The sequence below is a fragment of the Perca fluviatilis genome, chromosome 12 (genome assembly GCF_010015445.1).
Source record: "Perca fluviatilis chromosome 12, GENO_Pfluv_1.0, whole genome shotgun sequence".
NCBI lineage: Eukaryota > Metazoa > Chordata > Actinopteri > Perciformes > Percidae > Perca > Perca fluviatilis.
Window position 1 is genome coordinate 10,166,896 of NC_053123.1, and position 27,623 is coordinate 10,194,518.

The 27,623-nt window shown below is 41.9% G+C and overlaps 1 protein-coding gene across 6 annotated transcripts in view; it reads right to left on the minus strand.

The window, feature by feature from the left end:
• myo1b (myosin IB) overlaps positions 1-27,623 on the minus strand; it is a 64,880-nt gene that overhangs the window by 23,613 nt on the left and 13,644 nt on the right. For all 6 annotated transcript variants that reach the window (XM_039817186.1, XM_039817191.1, XM_039817190.1 and 3 more), the window contains 6 exons: positions 11,083-11,177; positions 8,043-8,147; positions 6,502-6,548; positions 4,141-4,204; positions 2,176-2,274; positions 857-960 (listed from right to left, as the gene is read on the minus strand). In XM_039817186.1, the coding sequence (XP_039673120.1) occupies positions 857-960; positions 2,176-2,274; positions 4,141-4,204; positions 6,502-6,548; positions 8,043-8,147; positions 11,083-11,177 (514 nt within the window). The remainder of the gene's footprint in view (positions 1-856; positions 961-2,175; positions 2,275-4,140; positions 4,205-6,501; positions 6,549-8,042; positions 8,148-11,082; positions 11,178-27,623) is intronic.

A 27,623-nucleotide genomic window follows, 5' to 3' on the forward strand; every position in this document is an offset into this window, starting at 1 on the left:
GCAACAAGGAAACAAGTAAAGTAGTGTCAGGGCAGACTGCAGGGGCTCACACAGTAGCCGAGTGGAGCATGCTGGAGCGGGACTGATAACAGAGTGTAGTGGAAAAAGTGTCTTATAGACACAACATCCTCTGTGCCACCGTCAGCAAGGATAAGGAGTAGTGGCGTCGTACATGTGGACAAGATCGTGCGTGCGTTTTGCGTGTTGAGAGGAAAAAAAATAAATAAAAAGGAAGCAGCTGCCTGGTCTCCTGCGGGGTTTTCTCCTGCTGCCACCGCGTTTGTTACAAGTTGAACCATTGTTGACATTTTGTTACATGCTGCACATGGAATTCCCAGTTCAAAAATCAACGAAAAACTAGGAGTTAGGTTTTTTTTTTTTTTTTTGTTCACTTTCAAGTTTTAGGTCCAGTTCAAAGTTCACCTGGTTTTGCAACACGTGGGAGGGAGTCGGGTGTGGAGTGTTTTCACAATCCGGAAAATTTTTCACTTTTATAATCTACCGCACACTTTTATAACCTACGCTCTGATAGTTAGTTAGTTAGTTAGTTCAGTCCAGGAGATAAGGAGAAATCAGACCGCCTCTAACCTCTGTACAGGGTTTAGATTTTCTCGGCATGCTGCAAAAGGAAAGTCGGTGCTGAACGCACAGTGCTGCGATGAGTGTGTACCCGTTTTTTATGTAAAAAAAATAAAAAATTAAAGTTAAATATAAGGATTTCTTTCGTTCTATTTTAGAAAAGTGAGACTTTCTACCAGTCGCCCCGGAAGCTATTTGAGGTTATTAAAATAAATAAATAAAAAACTACATTATTACACAGTGTAATACTCTTCAGACAAATAATGGGTATACTCACTCTGACTGTCCTGAAGTTGGCCGCATCATCCAGCCCATTAACCACGGCAGAGTCCAGGCTCAGGTAGTTGTACTTGCTGAAGTCCCGATCCAGCTTCAGCTTCTCTGCGAGACACACACGCACACGCACACGCACACACACACACACACACACACACACACACGCTATTCAAACTACTTTTGTGTAAAGCTGGATGGCTAAAGGTAACTGAAGTCTTATTTACATTAAATGTAAATTACGATATTACATTTTATAATGATGTTATAAGCTGCATTTTGCAAGGACCTTATAGAAGAAAGAAAAAAAAAAATCACTTGAAGGTGCAAAGGTTCAAATGTGACACCCATGCCCTTAATACAATTGTATCCAATCCTCAGGCCATTGTCACTCCCAACACAATTTCTATACAATGTATGCTCTTAGAGTTACTGCTGTGAACATTATTCTGGAAGATCAAATGGCCCCCTTAAAAGCCCCCCTATCTAGTAGCGAAGAAACCTATTCCTCTGGTGGGTGCATGTGTCAGATTTCATTAGCGGCTGCATTAACTACAGCTGAATCAGGCCCGTCTGATGGGGTGTGTGTGTGTGTGTGTGTGTGTGCGTGTGTGTGTGAGAGCTGTAGAGTCAATGGCCGTGATGTTGTTCTCCTGTGTTCCGGACATTAAACAATGCCCTCTGTCCACAGCGAAAGCAAATAGAGGGAACAGGTTTCACGGCTAGTCTTTGTTCTCTGTACTGTACAGTCAGGCAGGAAGAGTGGGTCATTAATGCATCAGCCATGTGTTCGGTGCAGCTGCATATTCTGCTGGGAAATATTCACGGAAGACTTTTACCTAAGGAATGGCATGCTGGCGTTTCCAGATGACCGCTACGAAGAGGAAAACGAAAATAGGAAGTTCAAATAAGGAAACACAAACTCCATGCTCGCGCTAACCATCCCAGTCTGGTGTAGGACACCTGAATCAAAAAAATGGCTCAGGAGATCTCCAACAATGGCGACGGTCTTTTCCTCTGGACAGGCCTGCTCAGCTTGCTACTGTAAAGTTTGATTCATTACTTCCTGTGAGCAGATGTGTATAATCTGAGACCAAAAAGTTATTCCAGGCAATCCCGCTGAATATATGACAACCCCAGTTTGTGGTTGAAAAGAAGGGTGGATTTCAAGTTTTCAGTATTTGAAGCTGCCACTTCTCTCAGATCCAGAAGCTCTTTAATCTTCAAGTCCCACCCTCCACGATCCACAATATTAATTGAAAAAAAAAAAAAACCTACAATGATGCTTTCATGTAAAGTGTTGCAGCTTTTTTAATGACTTACTGAGTGTGTCATCTGAGGCTCCAGACAGGAGCTGATAAAAGACGTGGAAATTCCTCTCCCCTCTCGGCTGTTTCACCACACGCGACTTCTCCAGCAGATCTAAAAAGAGTTAAAGGACGACAAAAGGAAACAATGACAAAAAAAGTCATTTCCTAACAACAGTCTTCACAGGAACAGTTTCTACGGTGATTCACTGAGGTGTCCTTGAGTAGTAAATAGGGGCCAACCTGCTATAGTAAGCATTACGGACACGGACACACACACACACACGGACACACACGGACACACAAACAGGAAGTGTACAAGAAAGGAACCGCGCAAGAATATCAAACGTCAGCCCTTTCTCCTGGGCTATCGACCTATCGCTCCCCGCATTAGGCTGAGTATGATTTAATTAAAGACCAACAGCAGAGCTGGGAGGCATCTTCACTGCCAGTCTGGCTGGATAGTCGCTTTCAATTTGTCTGGTTAGAAAACATCTTATTTTAGGAGACTTACGGGGTTTACATTACACTGACTGAAGCAAAAAAACAAAAACAAAAAAAAAACATGAACTGCCATTTTTAACCACAGTCCAAAAAAATAAAAAGAAAGAAAGAAACTGCTCCTGAACTTCATAAACTCTGACTCACCAGTCTGTGGGTGCTGAGAGGACAGAAGTGCCACTTTGCACAGTATCTGTGGACACACTGCGAGCACCTACCTAGAGAGCCCTCCACAGGGACCTGGGCCTGTCAAGAGTTAGCAGTGGGTCAGGCTGAATGTGAATCGGTGGCACCCACTGGCCATGAATCACATAACAGGTGACTCTATAAGAGCCAGCACATCAATAATACAACATCCATGACTGCGGTGGCTGGCAGCAGCAATACAAACAAGGTGGACAAAGACACGGAGAGGGTAAGAACAATACCAGGGAAGAGCCACCTTTTACATTCTAGCATCTTACTGAATGGTTTTAATATATCTGGCCCCGTTTGTTTGACTTTTGTGAAGAGTCTGCGATTATTCTCATCCTAAGGGGACTGAAGTGACCTTTCACGTTGTGTCCAGCCAAACCCTTCAGTCCCTTTTTAAAAGCACAGCTTCCCATTTGCTGCAATAAACCATCCTGGACAGCATCCATTGCATGCTCTGTTCACAGCATGTTCCCTCTGCCTTAGATAAGCAAACACACATTTAAGTAGCAAAGTGGTAACAATATCCTGTTATGTTGTGACTTGGGCCGTTCGGCTGCCAAAAACGCTTACCACTCTATCATTACCGAAGCTACGGAGAATTGGCTTCTCAAAAACAATATAGCTATCTAATCTCAGTTGTAGGCAGCACTGAGGGCTAGATGGATGTGAATATAATAAGCTGAGAGCTGAGGAAAAAAAATCCATCCGGGCCTGCCCTGCGAGAGCATCCTCATCCATCGGTCTAGCCAGCCAGCCAGCCAGCCAGCCAGCCAGCCAGCCAGCCAGCCAGCCCTGTCTGAAGCAGTCACATGTCGGTGGCACAGACAGTCCCTTGTGTTGGACTGACTCGAGCCAACAGACAGAGGTTCATCTGTGTCTCAGCCACTGGCTCCTCTGTTTGTTTCTGTGACCTCTGGCGGAGAAGTCAGCGCAGACACAACAATGTGAACAGAGGCAAGATAACAGAGAAAAGAGCTGAGCGCGGAGGGGTGCCTTCTGTTCGGTCTGGGAGTGAGAGATTGCTTTTGAGAAAGCATTAATACATTTTTAAGGCTTTGGTAAAATATGCATCTGTACCTAAACTATTTGAAAACTTCAACGCCCTCTTAGACGTCTTTTAAAGAAACTGTTGCTGGGGCAAAAATCATGACAAGAAGAAGACAACAATTTGACGAATAGGATAAAGATGACGGAAATATGACGTGTGCAATTCCGCATAAACATTTGCAGATGTTCTTAATTTTTTCTCTTTGTTAAGGACATTCTTCATTTCAATACTACTCACAGTTGCTGATGACTCCACCCAGAGGATCTCCTTTGAAGTCAAACTCAATGTCCATGTACTTTCCCTGTGGATCACAGTGCAACAGTTAGAACTGGAATTTAGCGTACAAATCGACCGCACGCGGTGAGCTGGGTCCAAAACTCAGCTGGTGAGTTCAGGTCAGGTCACAGTGATGATCTCTGCATCCCATCCTACATTCAAGTTAGAATACAGAACATCACCAGAGGCCAAATCTTAAACTGCTATGAAATAAGTGGCCTCTGTGGTGGGGAACCCCCATCCCAAGTTCTTCCTACAGGAGGACTACACAAAGCATGTCAGGCCTCCTCTCTCATTCTCGAACTTGGAGAGTCCTGTGTCTTTTGATTCTCTGATGTATTAATAGCAGACAGGTCCTCAGAGAAGGCCAAGCTCTAGTGGTGAGCGGGCTCCTGACAAACTCAATAAGCCTGCTGCACTCAGCGGAATGAAGGGACAGTTTGATCTGATCAAACTGATGGAGCTCTGACGAACTATCTAGTGGGGAGGCCTGCGGTCCTTGTCTGGAGGTTTATACCAAGGTTACCTAAATATAAAACAGATCAGGGGAATAATCCTTGATAATAATCCCTGTTACAACTCCCAAATCCAAGCAGCGGCGTGTGTTTGTATGTTACAATGTAGGTAGGCCATTGAATATAGTGTGAAAATGAAATCTAAAAATCAGGGTTGGAAAAGTACACTGGCAGTTAGCCTTCTAGCTGCTACTGGCTGGTATAACCAGTCCCCATTAAAACAAACATCCAAGCAAAAAAAAAAAAAAAAAACAAGAATGACAGTTGAACCACTGATTTATTTTTTACCTCTTAAATAAAAACCCTTTTAAAAATAAAAAAAATAAAAAAATTAAAAAAAAGGGAGGGGGAGGGGGTTTTTTATAATGTTTTAAGAAAAAAAAAGAGAAGGAAGGCGGCTGCCTTCCCTTCCCCGCCCCGCCCCCCCCCTAAAAAAAAAAAAAAAAAAAAAAAAAAGACCTCCAGGAAAAAAAAAAAAAAAAAACAACACCCCCCTTTCACACAATAATTTTAATTAAAAAAATAATAAAGGAAAAAAAAAAAAATATAAAAAAAAAAAAAAAAAATCCCCACAAAAAAAAAAAAACAACCCACAAAAAAAAAAAAACCACCAGTGCCTGGAAATAACAAATTTCCTGGATCCATCGATCGACAAAGAAGGTTAAAGTATTGTGACTTTTTTCTCTGAATATAACGGACTTGTGGCCCTAAAAAAACATCTCACTTCCAGCAGGAGTTAGCAACTCAAGAGTACATAGATCTATCTATCTATCTATCTATCTATCTATCTATCTATCTATCTATCTCCCAAATCATTTTTATGATGCTATATCTGCCATAGAGATTAGCATTCAATTTCTTTGATTGCTTCCTCATTCTCAAACTACAGTGGACCGTGAGAGCAACCTGTCAACTGACAAAAACAAGTGCAATGTTGCTACATTATGAGATGCGGAGACAATAAATCTGTGTAAACGTCTGAAAGTTTGGGCAAACTGATCAGGCGGTGTGCTTGGTCTGCAGTGGCATTTGACCACACTCTGCAGCTGAACGGCAGTGTAGGTCAAAGGCCTTGTCCTGTATGCTGTATGTAAAGAGCATTAACAGAGGCTATTCAACATGCGCGTGTGTAATATATTGAGCGAGCAACGTCGGCTGGGATTGAGGCAGTGTGTGGGCTGGTGTAAAGTACCGAGCCAATATTGGTCTTAACATTAGGTGGGAAAGACACACACACAAAAGTGACAAAAGCGCCTCAAAAAGGATGGTATGCCCCGTATTTCATATTGCTGTGAAACACGTCCTAAACAGGCATCACTTAACAAGGACGTGTGTCTACAGGCAACATCAGCCTCGACATCTTACAGTAGATGTACAGACCTGTTCTTAAACCAACAAGCCATTACAAAAGGCTGTGGTGACTTAACGCCAAGTAGTGTCTAGACAGAAGAACTGTGATTAGAAGTGATCCAGCTCAACCAATTGCGGAAGTGAGGAAAACCTACTCAAAAGGGCAATTTAGTGAGAGGCTGACTGACGCTAGCCCGTGACTGAGATATTCACTGTGTGAAGAAATACAAAGAGGGACACAAAACGTAGGGAATGTAGAAACACTGTGGGGCTTATTTTGAGGGAAAGAGAAACGCATATCGAAGTGGCGGATGATGCACGGGCTTGAATGAAGGCGGAATGAAAACATCCAAGCTGTGCATAATATGTAACAAATGTGGCATCATCAGAGGAGCAAACATCTTATTTAAACCACACTAGTTGTGACAAACAAGTAGCGTTTGAGGACGATACTTACAAATCTGGAAGAGTTGTCATTCCTCACTGTTTTGGCATTTCCAAACGCTGAAAGGGAGGGAAATCAGAATGGGACATGTTGGAAACACTGTAACCAATGCAGAGTTTGTTTGTGCTAATCCCTCTAGTATGAAGTTATAGCCGATAACATCAAAAGCTAATAAACAGCTTGTTTACAAATATTCCAAATAATATGAATGACCTTGAATATTGTGCCTCACTCCAGCTAGCTGTCAATCATATTTCAGCTGAATGGCAAAGCTATTTGCACTGATGAAGCCCCATAATTCTGTATGGATTAAGCAAAGCACCAGGGCTCTCCAGGCTTAGCGCTGAACCTTGCTGTCGCGCCACATCCAAGTCAAAGTGCTTCAATGTGTGCCGGTGCTTATAGACAAACAATAACGAAAACGCAGTGTTGCCGAGTATGGATTTTTGAGTGTGAACATAAGAATGCAGCACAAACACGCGTGCATATGTGCGCATCATGTTGTGTGCATAGATGAAAGCCTTTGAGAGCAGTATTTTCCCCAATCCCTCTCAATTAGCTTCCAACCCACATTTCTACGTTAAAATGCTATTAACGGGTCACGCGCCACAGCGCTATGAGCACAACTGCTTAATTGCCGAGAGTGGCTGATTAATGTGCGTTTGAGTCTGCCGTTGGTTGACAAAGAGTGAAACCGATAAAAGGTCCTGAAAGAAGGCGAAGCAAGAGAGTCACAGGGAGCAAGCATGACACAGACGCATTGTCTGTAGCACGATAGCTGCCCCCCCCCCCCTCTCCCTCTACTGCAGCGTTAGGGCAATTAGATTGGCGGGAGCTAAACTCTTGCAGATGTGCAGGTTTTCTGCAGCGACTCAACCCGGGCATACAGCTTCATCATTCATGGGCATTTCCTGTCCACTGCCCCCAATTAAAAGACAGCTGTTCCCATGCCAGTACTGAGCTGTGGGATTGAGACTGTGTGTGTGTGTGTGTGTGTGTGTGTGTGTGTGTGTGTGTGTGTTAAAAATAAATAAAAAATAAAAAAGGGGAGTTACATAGTGTTTATTTCGCTGATCACCTTACTCGTCTGTGACTGTACAATCTCCATGTTAATGGGTTTGTCGGTGTCTACGTGCTATACATCTAAAAGTCATGCTTTGCAGTTGCTGTGCGACTTATTGTGTCGGTTAGCCGGCGATTAGCAGCTCTGCGGTGATGGAATATATTTTTCGGTTCATTACGTATTCCAGAATCAAGCATAAAATATTAAACATTATCATAAAACTCCGCTAAACGACAAACTAATGCAGGGTGGTTGTCGGGTGGCTGAGGGCTGCAAATACACAATATAAATATACATCTGTTTTCCAAATTTTGGCAAGAGATTTGGCTGCCTTTTGAAGAGCCTTTGAAAAGAAAAAAAAAGAAGAAAAAAAAAAAAGAAAAAAAATGGGACAGCGTTGTCAACATGTTAGCACAGATTCCGCCTCCACATGTGAACTTCAGACGCGCCAGGCCCTGGATTAGCTCGAGTGTGAACGACGCTCACTCACCCTCCAGCACGGGATTGGACTGCAGCAGCTGTTCTTTGACCTTATTCACCTCCTGGCCCTTCCCACACACCGCTGCCACGTATGACATCACCAGCTTGCTGGCCTCTGGAACAGACACACAAACACTGTAAATATTAGGTTAAAGCCTTTTGCTAGACATGACTCAGGAACAAGCGCGACGTGCCCACCCAACTCACCATTCCCCATAAAATCCCCCTCACCTCCCCTGACACCCATCAGGGCTGGGTGTGGGACATTCATAAGTCTGGGGTACAGAGCAAGGGACGAGGCCCTCATGGCTGAGACCCACTTTGTTTAGTTAGACGGTGACCATTATTGCATCGTGTTGTCATCATTCGAATGGCTGATTTCATTGAGAACCGAGGAGGTGGTTGCACTTCTCATGCGATGGTCTGATCTGAAAGACTCAGAGAATGTGTTGCGACTGAAGCGTGTTCCCGAAGTTTTCGGGACGAGAAACATGACCGGCTCAAAAAGGCATGTTACAAGGCATCGTGCGCCGTCAGAAACAAGTAACAGGCCTTGTAGGGTGACTGCTGGCATCAGGATCATCTCTCCTGTCCGGTGAGAGGACAGTGACCCAGTACTGATGATGTGTGGGATGTGCCAAGCAGGGATAGAGAAGAGCTTGGCAGTAGTTGCTGGTACAGACTGCTGATGAGCCTGGGACACAAACAGCTCCAGACACACCGATACATGTTGCCAAGGTAGAGGAGGGTGTGCAAAAAAAATTGAATAATGCAGAAATCAAGAGCCACTGCTTTGCTGAGTAACGAGGTACGCACGGCTTAATCTCACTTTTTTTTTTCTCAAGTCTCAGGGTAGCAAAATAAACTGTCATCTCTCGCAGACAGTAGAACTGTTATGTCTCCTGTACGCTGTTGCTGGCATCTGATAATAATGTTCGTCTGGGCTCCTCGCTTCTATAAAAGCCACAGCAAGACAGAGCACAAGAAACAGACATGAAAGCCAATGACCCATATCGATGGGGTAGGCACATTTTGGATGGCCTTTTTCCCCCACTACAAAGCTCCGGGGCCGATGGGATTACTTAAATCCAACGTTATCTTCTCAACTTGGCTGAGCAGCTTCTTGGACTGGAGATTTTTCTTAATATTCATGAGAGGCTGAGATAACCCAAATAAAGGCAAGCGCATCAATCTGAACCGTCCATTGCCTTGTCCTGGGTCTGTTTTATTGTCGTTTCTCGGCAATGCCCTACTAAAATGATTATGCTTATTGTGGATGACTGACAATCTCATACAGTGGCTTTTCTTCAAAGTGTGTGTCGTGTGGCTTCATGGCTCCTGATGTTTTCTGCCGAAGTGCTACAGGGAAAGGGATGCTGTTAACTCCAGCTCCAGCCAGAAATCAATGGGCCAATGGTTTAAAGCCATCAGCAGCATGAAAACAGTAGGTCACGTTATCAATACAGCCAACGGATATGGCATCAGTGTGGTACTACACTGAAGAGACATAGATAGGGCTGGGTAATAGATTCAACGTATAGTAAAAAAGGGGACAGCCATGCATACATACAGAGCCATAACTCTGCATGATGCAATGGTTTTTTTTTTATAAATCCACATTTGTTCATTCGTCTTGCCTTCGGTGCCTTTGTGTCTAATTTAGTGATGGGATAAATGGAACAAGCACAAGTATGTACTTTTTCGCTGTATGATATTCAGGACTTAATATTCCAACATAGAGATAACGCTGTGGTAGATAGCGTTGATATAACTTTTTATTTTTATTTATATTGCTCACCCCTTGATTAAAGCCAGTCTTAATTGGAACCAAATGGACACTGTGATTACGAATCACTCCCACACTTAAAAGTCTGTCGCACACGTGCAAATCCAGTGTGTGAGTTTGAAGCTGAGCGTGGGATTCCAACCAACCTCAAGTCTAGGCACTGGTACGGTGCTTTAAATGCTTTTGGAGAGAACTCATGAAAAAAAAAGGAACAATCATTAAACAGTTCTCAAAGCTGAAATGCCCCAAGCCATATACTGGAATCAGTCACGCAACCAAAGTGCAAGGGTCAACATTTAACATACTAAAAAGTATGAATGCATATCTGTGTCTTTACTGTACAGGGAGGTATTTTATGATTAGATTGTGACTGCTTCCTCCAGTTTTTGCTCTGCTAACTCAACATGGCTTTTACCTGCTGCGACACAGCACGGCCAACAGAGACCAGGAAATTCCATTCCTCTTGGATTTCTGTAAAGTATGTGAAACTGCTCACGAACATGGCCTAACGACTGTAAAAACAAATAAACCGAAATATAAAAAAGGACCAGTGACATAAACACAGCCGCCATCAGCATCGGCAGGTTCCATTTAATAATTCTCGTCCAACGCACAGTCCGACATGAGCTTTATAGTTCCTTAACGGGGAAGAGTGGATGCTGCCTGTAAACCAGGGATCCAACGGCTGCTGGTCTACTTTGATTTGTCTCCATCTATCATTTCACACCCACTCTACATACAGATCATCACAGAGTTACAGTCACGTTTCATGTACAAACATGATGTTCTCAAAAATGTGGCATCAAAAGGTACATCTGATCTCAATCTGCACTGTGGCTTTATACATAACAACCCTTATCTTACAGCCGCCTTTACAAATAGGTTTTGACTACACTTTGAACCAACTTGTGTTCAGCACTACAAACAAGAAGAGCTGAGCAGACAACAGGGTCTCGTGGTGCATTTTTAACCCTCCTAGCTAGGATACTCTGTTCTTGTATAATTTTAAAAGTGTTTCCCCCACCCCCTTAACTTATAATAAATGGATAACTTTTCATACTGGGGTCATATGCATTACTGATATCAGTAGCCTTAAGGTATGCATTTGTGTTGAGCAGATCCCAGGTATGAATGTGTGTAACAGAATATTAAAGCAGGGTGATGCTGGACCGGAGTGTAGATTGCCTGATATCGACAGTTACATTTCTCCTGGAATGAACGGATGTTAGGATTAAAAAAAGGGAAATAGCATTTGGCTACATACCGGTTTTCCCAGCACCGCTCTCCCCTGTGATGAGGATGCACTGGTCCTTGTCCTGGTCCCTCAGTGAACGGTAGGCCTCATCTGCCAAAGCATAGCTGGAAGACAATAAGGCACAAAGTCATAAGCTTCCACATTGCAGTTACATGCCCTCAGCTTGCATAACATCCTTATATCCCAAGGATCCCAAGTAGGCCGGTGTGGAGATAGTGGGGTAAAAGAAGTTCAGAGGAATGACTCACTACTGTACCAGGCCGCATGGCGTCCATCCTAATCGATAGCACGTGGCTTTATTGGAAATTAGGTCGCATCTGTAGAACAGCCACAGAACTGGAGTGACTTGCAGCTTAATTTAGCTACTCCGGCTGGTTCACATTTGGGATTTGGCTTTGATAATTGGAATATTGACCATTTCCTGCTCTTTTTCCTAACTACTACACTAATGCTGTGAAAGATACTGCACCCAAATGCAAAACAAGAACAGTTACATGCCTTTTTTCCCCACTTATGTAAACTAATTGCAGTGATTCCTCTAGGTTGATTGGCAAGTGGCGGTCCGCCACGGTTAGATTTCTCCCGCCACGGTATCAGAAATATATATACAAAAAGCCGTCTATCAGCAGTGATTGTAAAGAGCGCGTCGACAGAGAATAGTGCAGACACCGCTAGTTACGTTTCTCTGACAGAGACTATGATTATTACTAAGCAACCAAGATGCATCTTCAACCACGCAAAAGATTAAAAACAAAACCGCGAAAATCTGAGCGGTCAATATGACAGTGTGGCCAAAATAGGTCAAAGTGATTGTATTTTCTTTGCCTTTTGTGTAATGTACAGTAGGCTATATAAAAACTATTTTAAATGAAAATACAGACTCTTTTAGGAAAAGTCAGGTACCAGCAGGATTGTATTTTTTTATTAAGCAAAGTTATTACACATAAATAAACGGTTCAAAATGACCGTCCTGGCCGTTCTAGTGTAACCCAGCCTTGGAGTTATTTTTCCAAAAGCCAAGAAAAATCAAATGCACACAGCAAGGCTGCCAACTTTGCCGCTGAGGCAAATATGCAATTGGTTTCATTATGAATGGTTTCATACTATATATAGCCTACTTTGGGTTTTGGTTTCCCTATGAAGAAGTTCTTGTAAAATTAATTTTGTAGACCTACAGTTCCTCAAAAATACAGTTCAATCAAAACAAAATATGCCTCATTGTGTGTGAATAAATATATATATATATATATATATATATATATATATATATATATATATATATATTTTCAAACACTATCTATATATATATATATTCTAGTCTATATATAGATATATAGTGTTTGAATAATGCAATTAGTCACCAAGAATGTAAAACAACCCTTGGTGGATTAGTGAATGAGAAAAGTGGAGCGCCTATTATAAAGTGAATGCTATTGTTATACATTCCAGGACAGTGATACACTGGGAAAATGGGACTGATTATTGCAGTTTCACCGCACCCCCCCACTGAATTCCAGAACAATACATTATTTGTTCTCTTTATGCAGACAATCCCTTACAGTATAATGGTTTGAGAGAAGGGAGTGGCTGGTGATATCACAATGACAACGTTTTTAACTTGTGTGGCACAGTGGTTTGTAATGTCAATGTGATACACCCACAAAGAAGGAACACTAAAGGGAGAGGCTGCGGCAATAGCTTTTTACAGCATCCATTTTGGCAAGCAAACAGTCGTGTACAGTGCTGCGAGGAGTGGGTTCCAACTTTCTCCTCCTGCAGGACACAAGACTGCAACTTTGCTTTCTTTATCACCCCCTCCCCCCGTACTTTGACATTCATTACTCAGGAATTCTTTCCAAAGCCACGTCTTGTAATGGCGGTGATTGTGCCTTGAGAAGTTAGGGGAGTTAGTTTGAGAACAGGTAAAGTGGAGTTGGAAGAATGTATCAGCTATGCTAGGTTTTATGGATGGTCTCTTTAAGGTCTGTCTGTACTGGTGGACCATCACAGGAGGGAAACCGGTAAGGTAACTGAGGAGTCAATTTTGTTTCAGGCTGACAATGCGAGCATCTGCCCTGCTGAAGTACCCTTGAGCAAGATGATAAATCCCTACCATCTCTACAGCAGTGTTGTGCTAAGATCAAGGTTACTTTATTGTATCCCATTAGAGAAAATGGTCTTGGAGATAGGCAAATTGCTGCATCAAGACCAGACATCACAATGAAACCCAATGTCTATGGGTGAACGCTGCTGGCTTCAAAACCATCAATGGCATGACCTCTCAGATTTTTAAATATCAAGCTAAGATCAATATCCAAGTCTTATATTTTACAGGGTAAATATAGCATAACGTAATTTTATAGGAATGCTTAAAAATAGTCTCTCCCCAGTGTCTAATTTGGTCTAATGCCTTGTCTGAAGGGTGGGGGCACTCCCAGGTCTGAGTAATCTCATTAATCAAGTATTTGTATGCACTAAGAGTGCTGGACATGAACGCAGGAATGTCTGACATTCACAGATGCTAACAGGGGTTTTCATACAGCACCAACAACGGGTCGTACCTGAGTCTGTAATGGGATATTGTACTCTTGCGCATGGTTGTCGAGGCAGAGCGGTTGTCACATTCAAGCGCACTGCGTAGCAAAATGTAGCGTGTCACCAGACAGCAGGCAAAAAAAAAATGTAGATCGACAGGGTTCAAAGTGATTTCCAAGATGTTCAGACTGGATTTGAGTCTGTATGCTGAACGGTTATGCAGCATCACTGTGCAATTGGTTTATTAGCGAGTTCAAAATCCATAAATACATGATCAAGCTGTGGAAAAAGAAGCTAATGTCTAAAACAAATCTAATTTTGTGTACAGCAACGAATGTATTAGTGGAGTCAGTGTGGTGAGGAGCAGAACTTAGCATATAATCACACGCTGCTGAACTATTGCTGACCTCCAATTTGAAAAGTAGCTGATTGCTAGTAAGAAGCCATGACAGAGAGGGGGGGGGGGCAGAGATGGACAGCCAGATGAATGCATTCCAGGCCACAATACAAAGTTAAAGCTCAGGCTGGCTAATGGAGCTTAGGGTTCTGCACCATCACACTTGGTTTTGGACCAGAGCCCATGCAACCCGGCAACTGGTCCTCTCCCTTGTCAGACCCCAGTGTGGGCCCTGCACCAACAAACCCTTGGGAAAAGGGGTCCGCAAATACAGAAGGGGTTCCTTTGAGTCAAGCTGGTGTAGGGAGTTCATAGGCTTGCCAAATTACTCAAGAAGGTGCGTTTTTTTTAAAACACTAAAAAAGGTGCTATGGTGCACTATTTTGTTACAGGCTTTACATTGGAATCATGTCACACACAGTTTTGCAAGCAGAAAACCTTTGTGGTTTAAAACGACATAGGACGAAGAGTGCTGATTGAGGTTGTTTGCAGCTGGAAGGGTCCTGTCAGTTTTATTTTATAACGGAGGTCCATGAGGGAAATGCTTTTTGGGAACCAGTGAATTTTCTTAGTTGCAGTAGCGCAGTTGGCCACTGACAGAGCTGATTGGTTGTGCCGTATGCAGTAGAGGATGGATACCGGACAGATATTTAGAAATTATGTTCGGGTTCGGTGTCAGGCTCGGTCACATCAGCGCGATAAGGCATTGAACATTTTAAATTTAAGACTGCTTATTATGTAGGTAGCCAATGGGCCCGTTTCACTTGATGCAAAGGTTCGTTTTTGTGATTAAAATAAATTTAAAATATTACCCTAACATCCGTCTTCTTGTGTGCGGAAATTTGTTTATGTAGCTGTGACAACGAAACACGTGCATAGGTTGCCCCGTGTGCGCTGATGTGCTCATCGGTTGACATTTCCGAATGCCTTCCTACAGTTGCTTAATAAAAGTGGGCTTTCCACACAAACCGATACGTATGTGTCATTAGTATGAGAAAAAAAAACTAGATTTTAACTGTCGGGCTCGGACATAAATATCTTAATGCCTGTCGGGCTCGGGTTGGGTTCGGTTACTGCTCTGTCGGGCTCGGGTTGGGTATTCAGCACTCAGGTTAACTTTGTTTGCTTTTTTCCACCTGGACCAGATTTCCCCATGTTGTGTGTCTGTGTGACTGATGGGAACAACAATCTTTGAAATTGGTCCAGTATTAAGCCAGATTGCTGCAGTCTGCAGCGACGAAAACCTTCAATTTACGCCCACAAAAGTGCTTGTTTTGCCACTGACCGGCTCAGATTATTGTTCCAAGTGTCTGACAACACTATGGAAAAGATCCCTATAGGAGATAGACCTTTCTGTTAAAGGGTAAGATCATTTTTCTAAAACATAAAACCATCCCCGAGAACTCAAGACTCCATGTAAACAGTAATTATTGTAAAATAAACTCCACTTAAAATAGACAGAAACAAAATAAAAAACTATGAAAAGCTGAAATATTGTTGTTCAAATCAGTCACACACACAAAAACATAGGAATATAGGGTCCAGGTTAAAAAAAAAAAAACGAAGATACCCTTTAATACATCCGTGGTGTACACAGATGAGCACCCAGGTGAAGCAAAACATATCCCTGCTGACTGTAGAGGGCATTACATTTTTCAAATATATATTGTATGCAAATCATGTCCTCACACTACTCCACTCATCAACATTAGCCAAGAAACTAAGCAATACCAAAGCAAAAAGCAGGGACGAAGACATCTAACGAATGCTAACATAGGAACAACTGCATTAAACATGCTTATGGTGCCTCAAAAAAGGTACAAACAACTTGTTCTGGTGAGAAGCAGAGAATGTCAAACAGTTGGAGAAAAAAAAAAAGCCTCTCACTCAGAAATCCCCACCCCCACAATCTCTGACCACAGCCCAGCCCCTACCCTCTCCTGTACACCACGTTTGCATGGATGAGACTTGGACTGGACGTTACATCACTGTTGAAAAACGGCAGCACAGCGCAGCAGATGTCTGCTTTGTGAAAACACTCCTGTTGCCTGACTTGATCCTGACAATGAGCAAACCATCACACAATTATCTAGCCCCCAGCGGAGGCCAGCGGGAGGGGAGTGCACCAGGAAAAGCTTAGGGGTGTAAAATAGGAGTGGGAGGTCCTTTTGCCAGACACACGCAGCTAGTCATATGAATATGAATGGCCATCGCACGATCACAATATGAATCGAAGTTGGCAGAAGTGAGGGGCTACACCTCAAATTCTGCAAGTCCAGATTATAGAAAGGTTTAAATCTTAAATAAAAATAAAAAAAATAAAAATGCAAGTCACAACGGCCTCTTACAAGAAACTAATCTGTATTTTTATTCCCACATACAAAAGCAAGAAAGAGCAGGCAGGCATTAGAATTAATGATCACCCCTGTGGCTACAACATTGTGCTATCATTAGGAGCATGAGAGCAGTATGAGCAGCGATTGGCTGTACCACTTCACAAAACGCGGAAAGTCAAAATGATGATGAAGCACCGAGGTCACCATCAAAGGCAGAGGAAGCAGTGAGTGAGGTACTGAAATCCCAGAGGCCTCCCTGATCAGTGTGTGGAGCCGGGTGTGTGGGGGTTAGGCTGGGATAAGGCCCTGGACCATAAGCGCCGCTTGGCACCTCCCCTTCACATCTGCCTGCAGGCTGTAATTTGGACTTGCACGTGGCAGCGGTGAACACAAAGCCACACTGGCATGAGGTAAGCAGTAGAAAATAGTCTAGTCAGTTCTTTTTGCTACAGACCTCTGGTAACTGGGGAACAGGAGAAGCTATTGGGCCTGCAGTGTATGATGTAAATCTTTAAAAAGGGTGGAGTACTCTGAGGGCAGATTCAGCACACTTTAAAGTCATGATTTAAAGAAGCGAATTAAGCTGTAATATGGGCAGGAGCGCAGCACACCCAGCTACTGGGAGATGACAGGACTTTTGCAAACCATAATAATCTCATTCAGAGGCTGTTATCCATGTATTCATAATGACATGCAGCACATTTACATTATGTTAATTTTCCAGCCCTAAAATGGAAAAAAGGTTCAGTACTTTGATGCTAAATCCAGCTATTTTTCTATTATGCCTTTGTATACATGGAGGTGGGGGGGGGGGAGGGGGGCTGTGATCTCAGTGTGATCTGGCTCCTCTAAAAAGGCCACAGGAAATCCGCCTGGCTCTGACAGAGCAGCCAAGGAAGCAACACTTTCCTGATGCTCTATGACCAGGTGGATGAGGGCTTGGCTGGTGCGAGAAGACCCAGAGTCAGTGCAGTGGCATGCACTCAAAAGATCGTTAGGGAAGCTGCTGGAGTGGGTGAGCAGGGCGCAGATACACACATACTGACAAAAGATCTTGGTTCGGACAGATGTGGCCCATCTGTGTAATGGCAATGTGTTGCTGCACAAAAGGTGGTAAGGAAAAGATCAGCACGCAGGGCAAGAATCAATCAATCAATCTTATTTTTTTTGTCACATGGATTCGTTATGGAGGTACAATTCCAGTGCAATGGAATACTCCAGCCAATGTAATAATCTAGCAAACCTCTGACACAAAATCATAATGACAGCCCTATATTCAAAAGAGCACCCACAACTAACAAGGTGCAATAACGAATACCTCCAACTCTCCAAATTAAAAGCTCAGAGTGAAGTACTGCTGCCACAGATCTCTAATTTATTCAACGCTCGCTCGGGGTTGCCTGAGACCTCCGCTAAATTACTCATTGATACTCCCCCACCCATACGTCAAACTTCGAGGGGGTACAGGGCTTTAAATGACTTCACTGCACAGCAATTTAGTGTTCCACAGCAGGGGGAAAACACAGATTCAAATTGTCTGTCTGATCCATGGAAGAGAAGGGGGAAAAAAAGCATGCTGAGTAAGTTAGCAAAACATCCTCAAAGTAATGCTCAAACAAAGACTCCTCTGAGCCACTTTCAGCCTGTTTGCAGGAATCAGCATGCGGCATATTAAAAAAAAAAAAACTGAGTATTCAAATGACTCCAAATTATCGGGTGTTAAAAAGGGCTAAAAGAGTTGACCGGATTGACTGGGTCATGAGATTTCATAGAACGATAAATGAAGGCCTTGCGCTTTTGGCTAGAAGATACAGAAAAAAAGAAGAAGAAAAAAAAAAAAAAAAAAAAAAACACACTTAAGGAAAGAATAAACACATAGCCACATGTGCAAAGCCACAGACAGGATGATGGAAACAGAGGAGCAAGAGGTCTTTTTATAGCCCAGAAAGCACCAGCTCTGTCAGGTTTGAGGACTTCCTCTCTTCATCCTGCTCTCCATGTCTCAGCCTTCCACTGCGGCCTTGCAACATAAAACACACCTCGACACTGAAGCATGCTGACATATATGGACCAACTGACCTTCTGTTAAACTAACTGAACCAGACTAGGATGACCATTTTTAACCATACTGCAGCTGGCATCTCAAAATCTCATCTATCTGAATGACCTCTGACCTATCTAAAAAGTTGATGATGTCTTATCTACTACACTTTATTGTTAGTTTTTCAAAATTAAAATAGGTAATGTTTAATCTTTGAGCCCTACAGGCATTGCAACTCCCCCTGCGCACACTCGCATGCGCGCAAAGGCTGCATAGAAATAAACGGTTATACCCAATTTAGCACAAGATCACTTGGCATGTCTTCAAAAGAAGAGAAAGGCCTCAGGGTGACCGTGTGACCCGCTGAGCCCATTCAGACAACAGGCAGAGTCATTGTGGGCCTGACCCGCAGTGTAATGTTGGTCCCACATCGGCACCACAGTGTTGGGTGACAACTTCTCCTGCTCCACACCAGGAAATGAGGAGGCCACAGACTGAGAGGTTATGGTGGAAATGAATAAAGCGTCATGGGGTTCTTTTTACCAGCGCCAAAATAAACAGTTTACAATGAAATATTGCAGTTGAAAGTCGGGGTGCAATGGTACACAGAAGTCACGGTTCAGTTCATACCCTGGTTTGAGAGTCACCGTTTGGTGAGAGTTCAGTACAACGGCATAAAAAAATGCATAAGGATAAGTTTCTTTTGATTTATTTTGAGCAGGCTGTGTAAGTATCAAAGACAGACGGAATCCTCTTGCTGGGTAGCATTTTGCCCTCTGGCAACTTCAGTTAACCATTTTCATTATAAAAACATGAGGAACATTTCAAACCCTCCTGTATTACACTGTACAAAAAGGCAACAGGTCCCAATAAACTTTAAAACTGAAAAGCATCTCCTATGCTAGGATATTTAAAGTGAAACTGCTTTCAAAGCTGCGGGGATAAGGAGTTGGGCTCCGTTTGCTTTTTCCTCGTCCTGGTGATTGACACATCAGGTGATCTTTGATGCGTTTTCATTCCAATACCGGGTCTTCCAGCTCCAGCGTTTCCTTTGCGCTCACCATATATCGGGACTGACTCGCATGCCAATCCGCTTGTTGCGCTCAACGACCGCTTTAACTTTTTGAAACTGGGTTCCTGCAAAAGCGAATCAAAACCCTGACATCAGACGGGGATTCTTGCTGCATTTAATAGCAGAGGTGGGCTGCCTTGGCTGAAATAAAGACCAGCTCCAACCAAAAAGGAATACACCTTTATCATAATAAAGCAGCAGCCTTTAGTGAAAAAGAGCATGCAGCGATCAATCACACTTTATGTTCACTTTGCATTAAAAGGCAACCTAGTATAACCCTTTACAATGTATTTTGACTGCAGTCAAACAGTTCATATCCATGTCTGCTGTATATGGGTACAGAATACATGCGCTGGATTCAGTTTTTAAATAAGACATTGATAATTATGCCCCGGTTTATCAACGTTTTATAATATAATAATGGTATAAGCCCAAATTCCCATGCAAAAAACTAGTACGGCAGCGGACATTATCTGACACAAGCTTAACCCCGCTACGATGTCTGGTAGATTACATTTCCATTAGCATTTACAGTTTCTCTGTTTAGGGCCCATGGTCAGGCCCTTTGGGAGGTGTTGGCCAAATTTCCAAAGCCAACTGAATCCTCAATCCGCACAAATCACTTCGACAGCTTGTTTGATTTCATGTGACCAATCACATGCTGCCCCACCATGACTGCACCAACTGCACAGTGAAAGCAGCACTTCAGCTGTACAACAGCAGGAGCTGCAGTCCTCCATCAAAAAATGGTTGTTTCTACATTGTCTACATCACTTTAGTACAGTACTGCTGTGCATGGCCAGATATGCACAAAAAAAAAGAAATAAAAAAGAGAAGAGGATTCAGATCCAAAATATGCGTTCTTACAACAATACAACTTTTTTTGTACATAGCACCTTCACTGAATTATTTGAAATATGTGTGCCTCTTGATGATGAAATAAAAAAAAAGAACTAAAAATATCTTACTATTTTCATAGAGATAAGGTTCATTGGTGGAATATTCTACACAGCTGATAGGAGTCTTTATCCATTTGCCTCCATTTTGGTATGCCCATCACGTGTTGTTATGCAAGACATGTACACAGATAAAAAGCTCAATAACCATTGTTCTGGTTATGAGAGTTTACAATGGTTTTTGGGACACTCACGGATAAAAGAGATCTATGAAGAAAAATCTCATGCTCACAGAAGCAATAAATTAAAATGTGCATGCCATGTTTAATCAGTATTGGGTTAACCTATCAGCAGGTAGGTCCGTTATCTTTGAAAACAAGAGGAATTCATAACCTTTGGCTGAGGATTGCCCCTATAGGCTTAGTAATCTCAGATACTATGTGCTACCAAACCGAGCCTGGTTCACACACACTATACCAAATTCATATACAAAATGGTAAAACCACGAAGGTAGAAATAAAATTACCATAAATAAATAAAATGCAAAAATATATATATATATTTTTAACTAGCATCAGGTCCCTCCTATGGGAACTAGAAGCCTATATTATACAGGATTATAATACATGCACCGTTTCTGGCATTTTACATTTCCCAGCTTGATGGTGTAGTGACAGACTCCATGGGGAGAGACGGGGGATGGCATGTAACAAAAGTCCCATGCCAAACATGAACCAGGGACAGTGAGGTTACTGTATGTGGTATGGGACAGCTCTCCTAAGTGCCAAGGGAAAGCTACTGCCAACATACAGTACAGGCCAAAAGTTTGGACACACCTTCTCATTCAATGCGTTTCTTTATTTTCATGACTATTTACATTGTAGATTCTCACTGAAGGCATCAAAACTATGAATGAACACATATGGAATTATGTACTTAACAAAAAAAGTGTGAAATAACTGAAAACATGTCTTATATTTTAGATTCCTCAAAGTAGCCACCCTTTGCTTTTTTGATAACTCTGCAAACCCTTGGTGTTCTCTCAATGAGCTTCATGAGGTAGTCACCTGAAATGGTTTTCACTTCAGGTGTGCTTTGTCAGGGTTAATTAGTGGCATTTTTTCCCTTATTAATAAAAAAGCAAAGGATGGCTACTTTGAAGAATCTAAAATATAAGACATGGTTTCAGTTATTTCACACTTTTTTGTTAAGTACATAATTCCATATGTGTTCATTCATAGTTTTGATGCCTTCAGTGAGATTCTACAATGTAAATAGTCATGAAAATAGAAAGGAAACACATTGAATGAGAAGGTGTGTCCAAACTTTTGGCCTGTACTGTACTGGAAGAAGAAACAGTATTAGGTTGGCCATTGACTTCAAATGGCAAACATGAGTACATTTTTAAATTAACACCCTGCTCTGCTAGGGATCTGTACGCTTTATGGGGAGAAAGAGACCAGGGCTGTGTGTGCGCAAGTGTGTATACAAGTGTTGTGTGTAACTTATAGACATGCTGCCTGTATGCACGCATGTAGCAATTATTTATAATTATAAATGGTTGCATTATCCAATGTAATACATTTGGATTTTATTCTTCAATTGAACAAGTGGGTGGACAAAGGAACACACACACACACACACACACACACGTCTCTCTAGGTTCACCAAGCTCACCATTACGCCAACACACACGCTGGAGAGAACTCGGTCTGCCCACCTGAGTCAAAATGCCATTTCAACAAGTGCCCACTTATATCTGCCTACGTACAGGTTCTGGGCTGCAACTTATGTAGGCCTCCTTGGAAAGAAAGCTCTTATATAAACACCAAAACAGTGTACACGAGGCATAAGCTTGTTACTGAATAACTGCCGCTGTAATAGATAAAATAACAGGAAGAATACAATAAAGCACTAGTTAACAGAGATGTGGCTGTCCATGGTTCGTAGCTTTTAAAAAGACAAGTACCCCAAACAAGACTTTCCTATAACTAACATCCAGGTTTCTTATTAAGGGCCTACATTGCAGTCGTTTTTCCCTACAGTTGGAGATTTTACAACAAACTGACACTTGAGTCTGCTGCAAAACACTGCATTCACACTTCTCAACTTGGGGAACTCATTTATCCACAAACACTGTAGGTGACTGTAGTATTCTTGCAGTTTAAAGAATAAAAAAAAAAAAAAGGTTAGACCAATACAAGGTAAGGGCCAAATGTATTTGGGTGCGCTGCCCGAATAAATTCTATATATCATATAGGGAATTTCCGACTTTTACTTATTGCTTGATCAGTGTTCTAACTGACGACACTGGAAAGATAAACACAGGTATGATGCCATGATGCTGTAAATGGCTCCAAAGTCCACCCTACCCACGGAGAGCACGGTAAATTACCATGGGTCCTTTATCTTAATCCAACATCCTGCATGTAAAACAGGTGTTTGGTGGTTTAAGCCCCCCCAACGTCGCCTTCCAGGCAGCGCTGCCCGGTAGGCACTAGGATGGTTAGGGTTAGGTGCCTTGAAGTAGCCGGTCGCAGCGCTGCCTTGAAGTCGACGTTGGGGGCTTAAAACACCATTGAGCTGTAAAACAACACTTAATAGGGGTGTGCAAAAAAAAAAAAATTATAAAATCACATTCAAATCGCGATTCAAGCTCTACCGATTCAAAATCGATTTATAGAATTTTTTTATTGTACAGTACAGGCCAAAAGTTTGGACACACCTTCTCATTCAATGAGTTTCTTTATTTTCATGACTATTTACATTGTAGATTCTCACTGAAGGCATCAAAACTATGAATGAACACATATGGAATTATGTACTTAACAAAAAAAGTGTGAAATAACTGAAAACATGTCTTATATTTTAGATTCTTCAAAGTAGCCGCCCTTTGCTTTTTTTGATAACTCTGCAAACCCTTGGTGTTCTCTCAATGAGCTTCATGAGGTAGTCACCTGAAATGGTTTTCACTTCACAGGTGTGCTTTGTCAGGATTAATTAGTGGCATTTTGTCCCTTATTAATAAAAAAGCAAAGGGTGGCTACTTTGAAGAATCTAAAATATAAGACATGTTTTCAGTTATTTCACACTTTTTTGTTAAGTACATAATTCCATAGGTGTGCATTCATAGTTTTGATGCCTTCAGTGAGAATCTACAATGTAAATAGTCATGGAAATAAAAAGGAAACACATTGAATGAGAAGGTGTGTCCAAACTTTTGGCCTGTACTGTATGTATGCAATCACATGGGAAAAGTAAAAAAATTGACACTGAATAGTTTTTATTTTACAAAATAGAGAATCGTTTTTGAATCGAAAATCAATTCTGAATTGAATTTTGAGCCTGAAAAACAATATTGAATTGTGACATTCTCTGAATCGTGCACCCCTAACACTTAGTCGTATGCCTATTGATCATATTTGAAGTGAATTCTAATGTAAAAGGGTCACTGGGAGTTTTGTGTTGCACAATACATTCATCAACTCTCGCTCACAAACTTGGCAGCGGTTTGATGGCAAGATTTTTATATTGGCTTCTGGGTATCCTGCTTGTGCTCTGCTTTGCCTACTAAAATCACTTTGTAAACTCAGTTTTTATAAAAAAGGTGCTATATAAATGAAGTTGGGACGAGATTGTATAGAGGGAATGCTTCTAGTCTGATGCTGGTCAGGCAGATGTTCAGTACAAGTAGCTTACTCCCCCACATATGATCGCTGGTCTTCTTCAGTGCTTTTGACATGGAGGGCACAGGTCTTTCACTGGAAGGAATGATTCAATGAAATCAGTGCTTCGTGTTAGCCAATTATGTGTATACATTGCCGTTTCTTCTTGTGAAGAAACTACTCCTTCCTCTTCCTGTCTTTGATCCTCATCAGACACTTGAACAGTATAAAGTCAGCAGCTCAGAACAGGTTGGATCGGTCAAGGTCTAGTAGGTCACCGGGGTGTTTGGATTTGCCATAGCCCACATCATACGTTGTCGCAGGAAAGATAGTGGTGTGGCACGTCACATGATTGTTTGCAGAGATAATAGTCTCCCAGCCTGAGATTTTATTTTACTGAACATATATAAGAGCAAAATAAGTCACGTCATTACTACTAATTGGTACATTGTTAGTGTTCTTATTTTTTTTAGCGTGAACCTACTTGCCACACACACGTCAAGCTGTCATAACCATGTGCTAACAGCTGAAAACCCTGACAAATATGCCTTGCACAGGGCCTCTTTGCTCCATTAGCCAGTCGTGATGCCCTCCTGTAGCCAATGCTCTAGTGGGGAAATATGATCCTACGCTAGAGACCACACACACACACACACACACACACACACACACACACACACACACACACACACACACACACACACACACACACACACACACACACACACACACACACACACACACACACACACACACAGGCTTGGGTGGCAGGGGACATACAAAAGATGACTTCAGGCCATCTGTAATGCTGCTGTGCATGGAGAAAGGCCAGTAATTAGTTCATCTCTAATGCTTGGACTTTGTGTAGAGGAGAGGAAAACACCTGCCAGTTAATTATGAGGCGCCTCATCTGGGCAGACAGCATTTTGCTAAATTGGTCCAGGAAATGATGGACACGTGTGGTCCTCTCTGTAACCCAGCTGGAGAGTTTTCATTCACATTTCCAGAGACCTGCCCAGCCAGGGGCCATTTCTTCTTACATTCAGGTCATCTTTTTTTTTTTGATGATTAGGATATTTCAAATGAAAAACAAAATCACATTTCTTACAAACGTTCTGTAGCGAAAAAATGTTGGTACAATCAATGGTACAATTTCCTGACATCATTTGAATATATTGCCATCTACATTGATAACATGCTTCCTGTAGTTGGCACATGCATTCTCACTGATGCGTGTCTTTGTTTTGTTTTTGCTGCAAGATGACTCATTTGCTTCAATTCAGTTGATGAAAATGTACCTGAATCACATCCTGTACACTATATTGTCACAGTCTTGGTAAACTTCACTTGATAACTGCATGGAAACATCGTTTGTCCGACTTTTCCTTTATTGATCAATATGTACTGTACTGGTCTCTGGCCTGGGCAAGAGACCAGTGTTGATCTGCAATAACTTTAATTAAGATGTAACTTAACAGGCAATTAGTCTGCCTACAACTTAGAGATAGAGGACCAGCTGCAGTTCTCCTTCCAGCTGATGCGCACACACACACGCTATGTGTCTGGGGATTTACAAGAGCAGGTGTGAAATGGACACACACACACACACACACACACACACACACACACACACACACACACACACACACACACACACACACCTTTAGCTTGTGCTCATACAAAAACACAACATTATGATGAAACGTCGATACCTCAAGTGTTAAAAAGCAACACGTTTTGCAAAACTAATTCTGCTCAGGCTTTGGTCAATAACCTTAAGATACATCCATCTTTCATTTCATCCAAACATGCTATCCAGGATGCTTAAGACAACCCCAAGTTAGACAATGAATAAACTTTCATGCACAGACTGTGCTATGTGTTCTGGGACAGAGAGGACCAGCGATTGTTTTGGGGACAGCATGTGTTTGACTCATCAGCTGACATGTTGCCATCGTGGACAGTGTTTTACAGTGGGGCTGACTACATAGGCACATTGTTCTGCCAGAAATTACAGAAAACAAAGATTTGTGACATTCTGACATGGTGTTGACCAAACAATCATGTGACGTGTCCCAACACTATCTTTCCTGCGACAACATACAACTTATGATGTGGGCTATGGCAAATCCAAACATCCCGGTGACCTACTAGACCTTGACCGATGCAACCTGTTCTGAGCTGCTAACTTTATACTGTTCAAGTGTCTGATGAGGATCAAAGACAGGAAGAGGAAGATTCCTCGGACCCCCTGTTGTTACCTTAATTAAAGCCCAACACTGATCCCCTTCAGTCAATGCGCTAATAATGCCCCTCAGTCAGTTAAAGCTCAGCCATGCAAAAATAACAGGGTCATGAAAAACAGAAACTTCCTGCTTTGGAAACATCACCAGAAATTGGAAGTCATTTGTTTTTTTTTTAATCAAAAAATATTGAGTGGACACAGGATGTCGGTTTTATTTTAAAACATTTCATCATCACCTCATCTTCTAAAAGTAAGCATTAAGCTCAAATCAAATTTTGTTGCGCTCATAAAAAAAAAAAGAAAAGAAAGTTTGTATATGTTAAATGTATGTTATCTCAGTATGCTTTTTTTCCTCTGCTTTGCTCAAAATTCAAATATTGCAGTGTATAGCAGCAAAGCTGTAGGACTACAGCTATAGCTAAAGCATACAGCTAAGGCTGATTCTCATGAACACTTTTTTAGACTGATTTACAGAACTCTGATGTGTCTCATAGATGCATTTACTGTTCTTGCTTTGCATTTACTGTGGCATTGAAATAACGTACCCAAATCAATGTGAAGATAAGTGAGCTGTAACGTATAGGGTAAAGTAAAAAAAAAAATTTGGCTTGTATTTGAGACATGACATCATGCATTTAATTCACCTGTGATGCTTAGTTGCTCGCTACTCTGCTTTGAATACCAGAACCAAACATCCAAATATGTTACCAAACCGCAACTATCCAGCTGCTTCAATGCTTATACATTTTAATGTATTTAAAAAATAAAATTAAAAAAATAAAAAGGCATACTCCAAATGTTGTCTCTGTGTGGAACTAAAATAGACATTGTAATTTTAGGAGGAGTTAGCTTACACAAGCAGTAGGCTACATAGTGAAGTTGCTAACGTTCGCTTAACGTTGATCAAGCTCAATGTTGGATGCATTTGTAACGTATATTGCTAGCTCTCAAGATACAAGACAAACAGAATAGTTTGGAGGTGAAGAATGCGTTTTTCCTTTGACATGCTAGCTGTTTCTCCTTGCTAGTTGTTGTGCTAACTGATGCTAAACAGGTCACAGGGTTATGTGCATTTAACACCCAGATCAAAATTGCTGTCTCGCTTCTCATCGTTTAATTAGACTGCTCAAATCTCTAGACAGAATACATAAAATAATGAATTAAAGTAGAGTCATTTTGTTTGCCAAAAATGACATGGAGTTGAAAATAACTGTGCTGACATCTATGACAGGACTGAGGGTTTAATATTACTTGTGGATGATCAATGCAAAGCCACAAAGCTCGGTCCAGATGGCCTGACCGGAGGATTAAGATCAATTTATGTAGCATGTTGAAACAATCTGCCTTTGACTGGCATTTTACC